The 15,039-nt window shown below is 38.7% G+C and overlaps 1 protein-coding gene across 2 annotated transcripts in view; it reads left to right on the top strand.

The window, feature by feature from the left end:
* The first annotated feature begins 1,091 nt into the window (after positions 1 to 1,091).
* The window catches only part of ME1 (malic enzyme 1), a 174,298-nt gene continuing 160,350 nt past the window's right edge, over positions 1,092 to 15,039 (top strand). The window contains exon 1 of one of the 2 annotated variants that reach the window (XM_074368678.1): positions 1,092 to 1,577. In XM_074368678.1, the coding sequence (XP_074224779.1) occupies positions 1,500 to 1,577 (78 nt within the window). In that variant the 5' untranslated portion in view covers positions 1,092 to 1,499. Of the gene's footprint in view, positions 1,578 to 1,743; positions 1,862 to 15,039 lie in introns of those variants that run through there. The other variant, XM_045508607.2, reaches the window with a different exon arrangement.

Here is a 15,039-nt window from a genome sequence, read left to right on the forward strand (position 1 = left end):
CAAAAGAGTGAGTTTTGTAAAGTATACCTTCTTCTCGGATGTTGTGGGGTTAATTATTTATGGATTATAGAATTCACAGTGAAAAGTGTTACTTACATGCAAGGACTCTTTAAAGAACTCTAATGCAAATACAGTGTTCTCTATTAAAAGAACTGATTCTAGATAATTTAAACACCAGGATTAAGAGGTTTCTGGATATAGGTGTGGCTAAAAAACAAGACTGTAGTAAATATTTCTGATAAGGAAAAGTAATATAATTAGAAATAAAACACTGTACTGAATGTGTCTAGTTTATGGATATATCAAATCAAGTCCTCAATTCCAAGCACCATCTTTTCTAATATCATTAGGTAGGAAGAGGGCAGAAACTAGCCATCCTATCGCCTGCAAAGGAAGCTGGGGCACAGAAAGCCCTTAGTGTTTGGCGTAGTGTTAGATACTCTTTCTGGCTGGGGTATGACTGCTCCTCCATTCCTTGAAACTTCAAGTATAAATATCAATAATAACAGAATTTCAGAACTAGGAGATTATTTATTCTGACCTTTTCGTTTTACCAAAGAAGAAATTGAAGCTTTTAAAGATTGAATTAACCATCATTAGAGAGAGGGAGAGAGATTCTTCAACACCCCGGCTTCTAGAACTGTTAACATATACAAAATAAATGTGGCTGTTCATTGGGCCCTGTCTTTCAGGGGGTGTTAAAATAAAATTCCCATGGATGATCTACAGGGATTCCTGCGGATCCGTGGCCCTGAGGCCCGCACTCTCCTCTCTTGCCTTTTCCCCAGTTCTTCACGGGCCTGGGCTTTCTGGGTCAAGGTTGGTTTCCTCAGGCCCCCGGACCTGGCTGGCATCCAGGGCAGTGGATAGAGCGTTTTGAAGAACTGATAGGAAGGGCAAGATGAAGTCTGACTCTCATCAGTCAGTTGAGGTCTACTGCAAACATCCCCCAGGTCCCCCTCCGTGCCTCAGCCCCTCTGCCCTAAGCTCGCCGTTTCCCACCCTCTCTACCTCCCTGCGGGTGGGGCTGAGGGGCCACCTTGGCCAGGGATGATGGTGCCTGCGGGCTGAGCGGGGGAGCCTGACCTTGCTCCCCACTTGGGTCTCCGGAGCAAAGAGGACTGCGTGCACAATACCAAGCCACGTCCCACGCAGGGAGGGGCTGGGCCAGCTGTGGTTGTAAACCGATGGCGAGGCGTGTAAGGAACGGTGTCGGCCCGGCCTCGCTCTTCCTCCTCCTCCACCTCCTCCTCCTTCTTGCTCACCGCTCGCCTGATCTCCTACCATGACTCAGCGCTTCTCGCAGGCCGCCCGGCCAGGGACACCGGCTTCTTGCCGGCTCCTCCCGCCGCGTCCACCCCATCTCGCCACTCACGCCCGCCCCCGGCCGCCGGCCCTTTCCCCGCGCCGCCGCCGGCGCAGTCAGCTCAGGCGCCCCGAAAGCATCGGCCGCGCGGCCCGGCCTGCCCCGACCCCGCCGTCCCCGCGCGCCGCCCGCCATGGAGCCCCAAGCCCCCCGCCGCCGCTATACCCAGCTGCGCGGCTACGCCGTGACGCGGAGCCCCCACCTCAACAAGGTAAGCCCGCCCGCACCAACCCCCCCCCCCCAACCCCGGTCACGGTCACCGGCAGGCAGGCCCTCCCGCCCTCCCGGGACGCTGCCCCGTCAGCAGCCGGGCGAGCAGGGCGGCCTCCGGGGTGCCCCCCGAGCCTCGGTGCGGGCCGGGCGCGTCGGTACCCGGCAGCGCGATGGGAGGGCGGTGCTGTGCCTTGGCATCCCGTTTGGGGAACCATGGAGAGGGAACTTGTTTAAACGCTTCGCGGCTTCTCTTCTCCAAAGGCAAGAGCCAAGCTAAGGAAGGTAGGGTCAGCAAAGCGCATGAATGGAATGTTTTTTGTGAAGGTAGCAGGTGGCCTGCCCGCTCAGCCTCAATGTGCCTCCCACGTACTGGGTCCACTCAGTGTGGCGACCATAGGAGGCTGCTGTGGAGAGAGGTGGCCCTCCTGGTCCAGCCTGCACAGAAACGTGTTCAGAGTCTTGGATCCCATGAACAACCTAGAAGTGGGGCCTCTTGGTTTCTGGAGGTTAAGAGGCTGGGAATTCGTGGTGGGTGGCTTCTGCCTTGGGCACCGCATGACCTGGTGCAAAATCCCTGTCCCAGATATGGCTCTGTGGATGAAGCCATTACTATTTTTTTTTTGAATCTGGCCTTTGGGAAATTAAAAAAAAATTTTTTTTTTAAATAGACCACTTTTTATTAAAAGGGGAATTTTAGTGCACTGTTCAACAGGCCCTTCTTCAGATCCTGGTAACATTTCGTTTTTCTTCACTGATAATGTAGTGTAGGTATACCTAAGAGTTCTTTCAATTGAAAAACACTTTGGAATTGATAAATTTGCTTCTCTAGATACTTAGTAGTCACACTTATTTTATAGCCAGGTTTGTGTCTGGATTGACTGTTCCTTTTGTGTAAGTGTGTGCTTCTGACGATTCCTTTTTATTGAGTACATGGAAAATGCCATCAGTCAGCACAGAGGCCTGTTGAGTCGCTTTGGGTCTTTTTACTAGATACCTTTTTGCATTAAGAACTAGACCTCAGCACCGGCCTCCCCCACCATGGTGCCAGTGATTTGTTGATCATTATTAATGACTTGAAGACTTGTGATTTGTTTTATTGTATAAATTATAGCTACTGCGAGTTCTTTTTGATTTTTGTGGCGACAGGCAATTTTTACCTTTCTATGATTATTTAGTATTTGTGGTCATAAAGCATTATGAAATTTTAAATATTTATTTTTTTCTTCAAAATGAATTTAATTGCTAGTTTGATTTTCTTTCCTCCTTTTTTATTATTCTGCAGATTGGGGCCTATTTTCAGTAGGAAAAAGGGAAAATTTGATGTGACAAAACAATTTATGACTTTTTTGTGTACCTGCCTGCTGTAATTTATGACCAAATAATGGGTTGCCACTTAAGAAGAACCACGTGAGTGGTATAACCTGTTTGAATTTCCTCAAGTCAGGGGCAAGAATGTCTGTTTCAAGTGGGTAGATGAAATAGGCAGTCCCTGAGCAAAAGCAATTATGCCATTACTGTCTACATCAAGAATTTATGATATTGAAATCCTTTTAACTCCCATTCATGAGTAAGGATTAATTTCTACTTAAGAGTAATAATATCACAGAGATCTTCCATCAAGGACATTAAGGTGAATCAGTAACGTGTTAAGAACATGTTTTTTGAATTTGTAATTGAACTTTACTGTCTGCATAGTGTCAAATTGGATTTAAAATCTGGTTCACCAACTTGGGGGTGATCACTGGAATAAACTTGACTCTTGTTAGTTCTGAGACGGTTGTGTGGTACCTCATGGAAGTAACAGGATGTCCTCATTTGTACCACTGAAACCATAGCAGTGGGATCTTGATAGGCTCTATTCTGAAGACCTCTGGGCCTTTAAATTTTCCAGTAGCCCAGGAATTTTTACTGATTTTTGTGATAACCTTGGCTGCAAAGAAATCATTAGTAGATCTTACGCCCTAAAACAGTCCAGTCTGTCACCTGGCTACCCTAAGCCTTCTTCACTTACAGTCCCACACATCTTCATTGCCTCACCTTTTTGGTAATTGCAACAGCTTTTCTGGTTTTCAGTATTCTAGTCTGTCTTACATGTGGGTATGAGAGAAATACCTTCATCAATTAGCGTTTTCTTCCTGTTACTCTTCTGTTATCCAAGTGTTTTTAGGATGTCGTTTCCTGTTATGTTGAATGTAAAATCAATCTGCTAATTAGGTTTACTGTCTTCTCCAAATTTATCTCATTAGTTTACCACCTTAGCCTTCCTTTTAAAATATATTTGCTGAATCTCTTAATACTTTCCTTTTATCTCTGTGTAATTCCTACAATTAAAATGTCATTAATTGATTTAATGATCTCCTGGGGGAAGACTTTCCTAATTATCGGTCCTATTAGCATTATTGAACACCTCTTTTTTGTGTAATCAGTTGTACCATGTTATTCTATATTTACTGCATTGTATTTTTTTTTCTTAGTTGATCTTGATTGTCTTAGGGTGGGGATCATAATCCTTAGTACGGAATTTTGCTCAGCGGACATTAAATAAATGTTTAATTAAAGAATGAACCATATTTTTAAAAAATTTCTTTGATTTCCAAGCAGTACTCAGCTTTTGAAGCAGGTAGCTTTTCAAATGGTAGTTTGGGCATTGTTCTAAGACATTTATCATCTTTAGTGTAATTTCCTGACTCACAATGAAATCTGAAGTTCAGCTGACTCCATAAACCCTTGTATTGTATAATGGAGTGTAGTCAGAAAAGTTGGAATTTGGTTTAAACCTGACCATCCCATGAAATTTTAATTATTTTTTGGATAACCTTTGGGAGGTACTCAGTCTTAGTAAATATCAAAGTTAACAGTAGATGTGATCTGAATTAAAAAAAATAGAGAATTTTGAAAACCTTAGAGAAATAGGATCTTTCTTTATTGGTAGTAATTCATGTATGGTTCTTACTATTTGTATACTCAAGTTTGCATCATTCCAGGTAGGATATCATCATAGCATTTGGAGAAGCATTTCTGCCTCACACTTAGGAGGTTCAGTATCTTCCTGTTCACAGTTCAAACTACTTTTCAGGCGCTTATCTTTGCCTTCATTACAGATGCTTATTTAATTTAATGTTTATGATCTTCATAGATACCTTCTGATTCTGATGAGTTGTGTTTCAAATTTTCTTAGAAATTTTCAATAATCATTAAAATAATAATGTTTTATTCATCAAAATTAAAATTCTACACACAATAAAAGTAATCACACTTAATTCTTTATTTTTCAACTTACTAGTTTGCTGTATTTCTCTGTGCAATGTCAGTAAACCCTAATTGATACGTCTATCATAATTCAGTTGAGTTTACATGGTTTCTGTATCTTTAAGATTAAGTGATATTGTGACCTACAAGTAAATCTCTCAAAGATACCACTCTTCAACATTTAAGGCAGTTAGATCCAGTTTCAGATAGTGATGGTGTTTTATCTAAGTCAGTTTTGGTGAGCATGATTAACTTTTAAATCTGAAAAATGAGCTTCTGGGCAAGTGCATTTGTAGACGTTTGTCTTGATAGGTCAAGACCTAGCTGAATGTGTTGTAGGGAAAAAAGGAAACAAGGGTGATGATGAAGGAAAGTTACCTTAAACCTCCTCTTTTTTCTTCAGTGTAAATTATACTAGAATGAATTATTCAAAAACTTTTGTCAGTACATACAGTTCTCTGGAGTTCCCTCAGTAATATGAGCAACTGATATACATCATTTAACATGGAATCCCACTGATGGGAAAGCCATTGTAATGAAGATGTACAGCCATATGCCTCCATGTTTGTTTGTTGCATTGGTAATATAGGACAGCACCAAACCAGAACATGTTGTGCCTTAATGAGTAGAAAGATGAACTTGATTTTGAGAACTGGTGATAGGGCCCCAGAAGATATGGCATACAGAAAATATTGAAGAGAGGAATAGGTTTGAAATTTTTCATTTTGTGTTCTGATTTCCTTCTAATTTTGGAAAATGCAAAATAATGGAACGAACCTTCTAAGACTTTGTGTCTAGAAGAAATGAGCCTAAGCTGCAATTCTTTTCATTAGCAGTTGTGAGATTTCAAGTGAGATTTTCTTAACTAGCTTCAGTTACTGTCCTTGTAAAAGAGAGTGATAATTTTAGTTATTTATCTCTTTTAAAATTTAACAAATATTTATTCAGAACCTACTGTATGCTAGGTAATATTCTGGGTGCAGAGGACATAGCCATGAATGAGTCCTGTGAATGTACTTATATTCCATTGTAATATTTATGTTTTACCTCTCTACTTAGATATTAAAGAGTGTATATTAATTTTTCTAAACTATATATTATAAAAACAGGTTTTTTTGTTACTATAGCTATTAATATGATAGTACTTTTATGTAGTCTGAACTCATAGCTAGAACAATTATAAAGTACTTTTTTAAAGTGTAATTGTTACCCCATCTCTCGAATTTTTGATTTATATCAAATCAAACATGATTGTGTTGTCTATTAAATTTATGAATTTCATAGTAAAAAAACAAAAATATATCTTTCTGGAAGAGGCAGATTTACATTTTACTCTGAGATGCATATAAGTGAGCTTGGCTGATACCACGTGACCTTTGCAACCTATCATGGATTTTCACAGAATGCTAGATGTGGGTTAAAGATAGCTCTGCAAAGGAAAACAACAAGGAAAGCTTTTTGCTTCTTGGGACTCTGCTCACAATGTGTAAAGACGTAGAAGTATGAAAGTCTATGGCTTATTTGAGAAAAGTAGAGGTATGCCCTGGGTAGTAAAAATTACTGGGATAAGAGCGGTGAGTTGCAAAGAAGGGAAATTTAAAACTTCCAGTGGTGTGAAACCAGCCTTTACTTTAATATGTTTGACTTTGAAAGTAATCAGTTATTCTGACAGAACAAGTATTTGGACTGTTTTCCAATGGTTTTCAAAACTGACATGACCCAATACTGTTACAGACTCCAGGTGGCCTGATATGGCCTACTCATAACATCATTATTTATTTTATCTTACTGAGCCAACTCAGCAAACTTGTTGACAGTATATGGGTCCAGAATCAATCATCAGATATGTTAAAATTCAGTAGAACTAATTTGGGAATGTTTCTAACCTAAATTATTAAGAAATTTTCTTAGACATGGGGGCCTAAATATAAAGTGTATTGGTAAAACTGATTCAAAGTGGTATTTGAAATATTTTATGGATAATATGTTGTTACCTTTCTTTAGCTTGATGTATGTAATACAGTACACTTTTTTTTAAGTTTTCTGTTTTTTATTTTTATTGAGTTATAGTCAGTTTACAATGTTGTGTCAATTTCCAGTGTAGAGCACAATTTTTCAGTTATACACGAACATACATATTTTCATTGTCGCATTCTTTTTCACTGTGAGCTACCACAAGATCTTGTATATATTTCCCTGTGCTATACAGTATAATGTTATTTATCTGTTTTACATATGCCTGTCAGTATCTACAGTACACTTTAAAACAAAGGATTATTGTTGCCTTCAATGAATTTAGAAAATTTAAAACATCAATATTTTTCCTTAGGCCCTGAAGCTGTATCTAAGTTAGCCATCGACTAAACTGGTTTCAGATACTTGAGACCTTTGAGATTAGAGAGAGGGGAGAGACACTATCCTTTAAGTTTCTGTAGTTTAATTTGGCAGTTTGGGAAGTCAGTATAATAATTAATAATGTTCTCTAAAAACATAAAAACATTAACTCACTCCTATAGTAATGAACAAACCCTTGGCCTAAAACATTAATACTATTTTTTAAATAATCAGGTGTGGGTTTGCCACCAGTTGTGGGTTCTGGCCAGCAGAAGTCCCACCGAGACAGAATGAATTACTCAAGACTCTGTGGAAAAGTCAAGAGAGTGAGAGGGAGTCAGGAGCTAACTCCATGAGCCTCTCAAATCTCTCATATTTATTGAGTACAGTCAAAGGAGGAATGCAGGAATTTAGGGAAGGACAGGGTGGGATCACAATGAGTACAAAGGCTTTGTTTATTGTTGGTGTTTGGCTCAAGGCCAGAAGACCCTTTTGGTGAATCATGTTCCTGTGGAGCCTTTCAGCTTATCAGGGCGGAACGCATGAGAATCAGCTGCTTAACAAGATTTTTCTTGAACTCAGGCGGCTGTGCCTGGCTTAGGTTGCCCCCCTCAGGGGATCTTACCCATCCTTGGTTAGCCAGCCTTCTCACCTCTGAGTCTGCAGCTTTTTATAAGTTGTTTACCATTCCAGCCCAAGGCTGTTTTGGGGATAGAAGACTAACAGCAGGCACAGGCACGCCCAGCGTTTATAGCCGGGGGCCTGGGTCATTGCTAAAGACTCAAGGCAGTTACCAAGCACATCTTAAAAGAGGTAAGCGCTGGGATTGTTACAATTTGTTAACCCAGTCATGGGCTCCCACAATCAGGTAATGGTTGAGTTAGAACATCCGCAAGAGTACTTGCATGTTCATAGGAATGCTCATGATTGCACTATGAGTATCCCTGGGGTTGTTGAAGTCTAACCTGTCTCTCTAGGATCTGGAGACTGAAGGAGTCCTAAGGCTCCATTGTAACATTAGGACTAGGCCTCTTAAGCTTACAGTATATTAAAATACATTTAAAATATCTATACAGAGTCCTCTAAGATATTTTCAAACTTTTTTGGTTGAGATACATGTACAGACACACACACGCACACACATACACACATACATACATGCATACATACATAGTAAGCATATTGTTACGGGCTGAATTGTGTCCTCCCCAAAATCCTATGTTGATGTTGTAACCCCTAGTATCTCTGAATTTAACACTATTTGGACATGAAGTCTTTAAAGAGGTAATTAAGTTAGAATCAGGTATTTAGGGTGAGCCCTCATCCCGTATGATTGGTGGCTTTATAAGAAGAGGAGATCAGGACACATACACGGAGGACAGCCAGTGTGAAGACAGTGGGAGAAGATAGCCACCTTCAAGTCAAAGAGAGATGCCTCAGAATGGAAGCAGCCCTGCCCAGACATCTTGATCTTGGACTTCTAGCTTCAAGAATTGTGAGGAAATAAACTTCTGTTGTTTTAGTCACTCAGTCTGGTACTTTGTAATGGCAGCTTTAGCAAAGTAATACATTGATGGAATTGAAACAAAATTTCATACTGCAGTACTTTTCCCTTGCTGTGTATAGTGTACTCTAATAGATCCCGTAACAATTTTTTTCTTAAATGTTGGCTATGATTTACCTGTGAATCACAATTCATTTCATCCATTTTAAAATCCAAGTTAAAAAAATTCTACTCTAAGACTTAAGTAGTGCATTCATATACCTGGGGTGATTATTACAGAGTAACTTACTTTTCTGGGTCTTAGTGTTGTGGATGGGGCCCAAGTTTGCCTTGGCAGTACTGGCTCAGCCTTCTTTTGTTTTTCCATCTGCGTGTCCAGATTGAGGTATCTTTTAAACCAATAATCTTGAAACTATGAGAGCATTATTGTTGTTACTAATAGTGGCAGGTCTGGCTAGTCACCAGAACAGTAAGTCCTTACTTATATGCCCAGAGCCAGAAAGAAATTGTAACTTGGCTAATGAGTATTTTTGTTGGTCTTTAAAATTTTTACTTATTCCAAATCTTGCTTATATTTAATTTTTATGTATGGTAACTGTAACATGACAAAATTGAAAGCAAATAAATTGGTCATATCGATAAATATGAATGAAGATTAACTCACCTATTAATAAAATTATTTTCAGATTGTTTCACAAAGCACAAGCAAACTATGCTGTGTATAAGAAATACACTGAGAACAAAATGTTACAAAAAGGCTAAAAACAAAGGTGAGAAAATGCAAACATCGGGAAGTCAGGGTTATCCTGACATCAGACAATGTGGTGGTCACATCAGAAAGCATCAAATGAGACAAAATACATTTATAAATGTTGAAAGGTACAATTCTGAATGAAGTTATACATGTAATGAATGTCTGTGCACCAAATGACACAGCAGCTACCTTCATAAAAAACACTATAGGGCATGCAAAGAGAAATAAGAAACACACAAATACTGGAAGACTTTAACAAATATCTCTCAGTGCAGGACACATCATAGGGGAAAAATAATCTTTCCATACAGTAATTTCTTCCTCAGATTTCTTGGGAAATTTATGTTTCTCCAAATCATGAGAAAATTCAGTTGAGAAATTGGGAAAATGAGAAAGCTTAGTAAATAATACAGAGATGTTACTGATTTGAAAGATCCAATGACATAAAGTCAAATGGAGGAGTTGGAAAGGGTGACTTGTAGAGTCAGAAGTGAAGGTCGACATTTCCTGGATCTTCATAGGAACATTTAGGTGAGAAACAGTAATGATCTAAGCAGTCAGTTTTTCTTATAGCTGTTGTCAATTTCTGATATCGGTCTTTTAATTTCTGTGTTTAGACCATTTACATTTAATGTAATTATTAATATGTTTGGATTTCTGTCCACTATTTTATTATTAGGTGGTTGGCTATTCCCTCTGATTTTTTATTCTTCTTTCCTGCCTTCTTTTATATTGTTAGAATATTTTTATTCCTTTTTAATTTCTCTATTGAGTTTTGACAGTATCTCTTTGTATAGTCTTTTATTAGCTGCTCAAGGAATTATGGTATACATCTTTTCACAGTCTACTTAAAATGAACATTTTGCCACTTCAATTGGAATGTAGAAATTTTACCATCATGTAAGTCTCATTACTTTCCTCTGTTTATGTTATAGTTGTTTTGTGTTACATGCACTTACATCTTTATACATGTATTACATAATATTTAAAAAATTGAGATAATTGACATATGGCATATTAGTTTCAGGTGTACAATGTAATGATTCGATATTTGTATATGTTGTGAAATGATCACAGTAAGTCTGGTTAACACCCATCATTGTACATAGTTGCAAAATTTTTTTTCTTGTGATGAGAACTTCTAAGATTTACTCTCTTAACAACCTAACATTCAATACAGTATAATTAACTACAGTCACCATGGTGTACATTACATCCCCATGACTTATTTATTTTATAACGGGAAGTTTGTGCCTTTGGCCACCATTGCCTGTTTTACCCATTCCTCACTCCCCACCTCTGGCAACCACCAATCTGTTCTCTGAATTTCAGTTTGTTTTTTTTTAATTCCACATGTAAGTAAGATCATTCAGTATTTATCTTTCCCTGTCTGACTTACTTTACTTGGCATAATGCCCTCAAGGTCCATCCAGTTTATTTCAAATGGCAAGATTTCTTTCTTTTTTAAATGGCTCAGTAATATTCCATTGTGTACATTTACACCACACTTTCTTTATCCATTCATTCATTGATGGACACTTAGATTGTCTCCATATCTTGACTGTTGTAAATAATGTTGCAGTGAGCACAGAGGTGCATATGTATCTTTGAATTGGTGCTTTTGTTTCCTTCAGATAGATACCCAGGAGTGGTTCATATAGTACTAATATTTATAATTTTTTAAGGACTCTCCATACTGTTTTCCATACATTGGCTGCACTCACTTACACTGCCACCAGCAGTGCACAGGTGTTCCCTTTTCTCCACGTCCTCAGCAGCTCTTATTATTTCTTGTCTTTTTCATAATAGCCATTCTGACAGATGTGAAGTGGTATCTTACTGTGGTTTTCATTTGCATTTCCCTGATGATTAGTGATACTGAGCACTTTTTTTATGTGCCTGTTGGCCATCCGTATGTTTTCTTTAGAAAAAATCTATTCAGATCTGCCCATTTTTTTAAATTGGATTCTTTGGATTTTTTTGCTGTTGAGTTATATAAAAAAGTTTTTTGATGTAATAATTTAATGTAATGTTTATAACTTTTGATTTTAACTGTCATACATATTTTAAAGAATTTAAGAGGGAAGGGATAATCTATTAGTTACCCCAGATATTTACGCTTTTTCTTAACTCTTCTTTCATTCCTGATGTTTAGGTTTTCCTCAGGTATCATTTCCCTTCCACCTGAAGAACTTCCTTTGACATTTCTTTTAGAGCATTTTGCTGGAGACTGCTTGTCTTCGTTTTCCTTCATCTGAGAATGTCTTTATTTTATTTTCATTTCTGAGAGATGTTTTCACCAGTTATGGAACTCTGGGTTGACATTCATTTTTCTTCAACACTTTAAAATGCCGTTTCTCTTCCTCCTGTTTCTGATAAGTCTGCAGTCATTTGAATTATTGTATGTATATAATGTGTCATTTTTCTCTGGCTCCTTTAAAGATGTTTTCTTTGTTGTTAGTTTTCCACATCTTGAAGATAATTTTTCTGGGTTTGTATTTATCTGAGTCCTTCTTGGAGTTGGCCGAGCTTCTTGAATTTGTAAGTTTATGTCTTGCACCAAAATTGGTAAGTTTTTAGCCATTATTTCTCCAAATATTTTCTCTCTCTCCTCTTCTTTTGGGCCTTTTGGTGTTGTCCCACAGGTCCCTGAGACTCTGACTTCTTTTTTTTTTCCCAGTCATTTTTTCTCTTTGCTTTTCAGATGGTTAATTTCTTCTTTTTTGGCGGGTGGAGGAGAGGTAATTAGGTTTACTTATTTATTTCATTTTTAGAGGAAGAACTGGGGATTGAACCCAGGACCTTGTATATGCTAAGCATGCGCTCTACTACTTGAGCTGTATCCTCCCCCATCAGATGGCTAATTTCTAATTATCTATCTTCTTCACTGACTCTCTGCTCTTTATCTACATTCTGTTCTTGAGCCCATCCAATGAATGTTTTACTTCAGTTATTGTATTTTTCATTTCTAAAATTTCCACTTGGTTCTTGATAGCTTTCTTTCTTGGCCAAGAGTTTCTATCTTTCCATTCATTTCCAAGTATTTTGCCCTTACGGTTTGTGGCATAGTAACACTGATTGTAAATCTTCATCAGATAACTCCCATTATGTGTGTCATCTCAGGATTGGTGTTTGTTGTTTTGTTTTTTCCTTTGAGAGTTCACATTTTCCTGTTTCTGTGCATTCTAAGGAATTTTTACATGTATTTTGGATATTTGCATATTAGAATATTCTAGGTTATGGTTAAATCCTTAGGGGTATACTGTCCTTTTTTAAATTTTTGCAGCCATTCAGCCTGGTTAGGCCAGTTCAAAAGTTGGGCCCACCTTCTGTGGGTTGTGGTTCCAATATCAATTATGTTTTCCAAGCCTACTTTGCAGTACTATTTAGATCTGTTTATCATGTGTACCACCCAGTGGCCAGTGTGGGATCTTTGCAGTGGTTTACTCCATGGTTTAGTTCTCAAATCCTTTGTTATGCTGTTTAAGCTCAGATCTAATCATGCATAGCTCAGAGGTGAGCCCCAGGAGTTCATATACAACTTCATGGGATTGCTCTTTTGAGTTCCCTTTTTCCTGTGATCTTTCTGATACATTTTGTCTTCTTGAGGTGCCCCCTGTCCAGCCCACTAGCCAGAAAACTGGGCCTTCAGTTTCCCGGCTCTACTGTGTACATCCTCCAGCTGCATCTGCATGTGGCGCCTAGTTACCTGAAGACAGAAAAATGCAACAGACACTTGACCTGTGATCTTGGGACCATTGCTCCTCTGGTTGAAAAGAATGATTTTCCTCCCTCAGAATTTTAGACATCTGCAGTGGCCATGCTCCTGCCACACACTGCAGGATTACCCCAAGGGTTGGGGCTGGAGAGGATGGAAAACAATAGTGAATTTCCCTCTTCTGTGACCTTTAAAAAGAGAACCCTTTTCTGATTCTTGGACTGGAAGGAGAAATCATCTCTTGGCACTATTTTTTTTGTCTGCATTTAGTTGCCTTTCCAGCTTTTATGATGCTTTTTGAGTCAAGGCCAGTTGATTACAGAGGGGGATAGGAAAAAAAAAAAGCTAGGTCATACTCGAGGGCGACTCTCCAGGAAACCTCACCGATGATTTGGCTTCTGGTCTTCTTCCCCAGTTCTTCTGCTACTGTTTACTTTTCAGAATCTTCAGATAGCTCAGAGCATTCTGTGCAAGTTTTATAGTTGGTTCTAGCATGAGAGACTAGAAAAAGAATGCTTCTACAATCTTGCACAGAACCAGAACCCTCAGATTATTAGTTTAAAGGTGTGAATGTGTGAAACTTGATTTTAAGTTTCAGAGGAAAAAACATCAGGGTATCAGCTCTCAAATGTCCATTTATATTTTTGCCCATTTTATGGGGGACATAGTTGCTATAGCCAAATAAAAGTAATAAAGGTTATTCTGTGGACTGTGGTTCATATAAGATAAGAACTTTACATAATTTCTATGTAGAGTTCTATAGAAAAAATTTCTATATTCTAAGAATTTAGAAAGAGGTCTTTTTGAGCTCTATGTAGTATTTCACTTCTCTTCCTCCTCATGTTATGATGGAGAAAATATGACAGAAATTCCAAGATAGTTGCTCACAGGACCTGGAATACAGTTAAGTAATCTGTAAAAGTTTGTTGAAGGGATAAATGAAGGGTAATTCTTGAAGTAACATTCTGGTAGCTCTGTTCTACCTTTCAGATGTGACTGTAACCTCTCTCCACAGGTCATATTCCACTTTGGGGGCTGAATATGCTGTTGGGTGTGTGTTGGAGAATCTCTTTCCTTTAGTGGGGATGAGGATGACTGGTGTATTGTTTAGAATTAGGCTTTGCTACATACAACCAACAAACAAAAAGCAACAAAACAGCAGTGACTCAAAGTCTACCTTATTTCTCTTTCATACATGAAGGAAATTGCAAGTGGACAGACTAGGGCTGTTTGGTGGGTCCAGCCAAGTCATCAGGAACACTGATGCTCTACTGTCTTAAAGAGCACTTCATTGTCCTCTGTGACCGTAGGTTTATAGACATGATACACTCATTCCAAGCTGGCCGCTGAAAGAAATGAGAGGAACACAGGAAGGCCTGTTTCCAGTGGCCTCTTTAAGGAGCCTTCCCCACACCCCCATCCAACACTTTCACTTCTATATCATTGTTCAGAACTTAGTCGCATGACCGCATCTAATACAGGGGAGGCTGGAATTATAGTCTTTTTTCTGCTGCATCACCATCCCACAGAATATGAGGATTTTCTTACTGGGGGAAGGGGAGAACAGATGTGGTAAGTAATTAGCAGGCTCTGCTGTAGCCAGAGCTTCCAGAAACATAAAGCTAGAGACAGCCAATATAAATAATAAATGTGGTGATACTGTTCTTGGAAAATGAGATAAATGGTTCTTAATAGTTCTTAGTATTTTTTTTTTCTTTTCCTTACAGATTCACTATATAAAAATAAAAATACAAAAATATGAAAAGTTTGTTTCCCTTCCATTTCTGTGCCCCTATGAGCTGGTTCCCCTTCCTAGAGGCAACTGCTGTTTCTGGTGACCAGTGTTTCCATTATGTATTAGGAATGTCATATGAAGTGTATCGTTTAAAGTTAATTTTCAT

Source organism: Camelus bactrianus, chromosome 8, assembly GCF_048773025.1.
Source record: "Camelus bactrianus isolate YW-2024 breed Bactrian camel chromosome 8, ASM4877302v1, whole genome shotgun sequence".
In the NCBI taxonomy this organism is placed as follows: Eukaryota; Metazoa; Chordata; class Mammalia; order Artiodactyla; family Camelidae; genus Camelus; species Camelus bactrianus.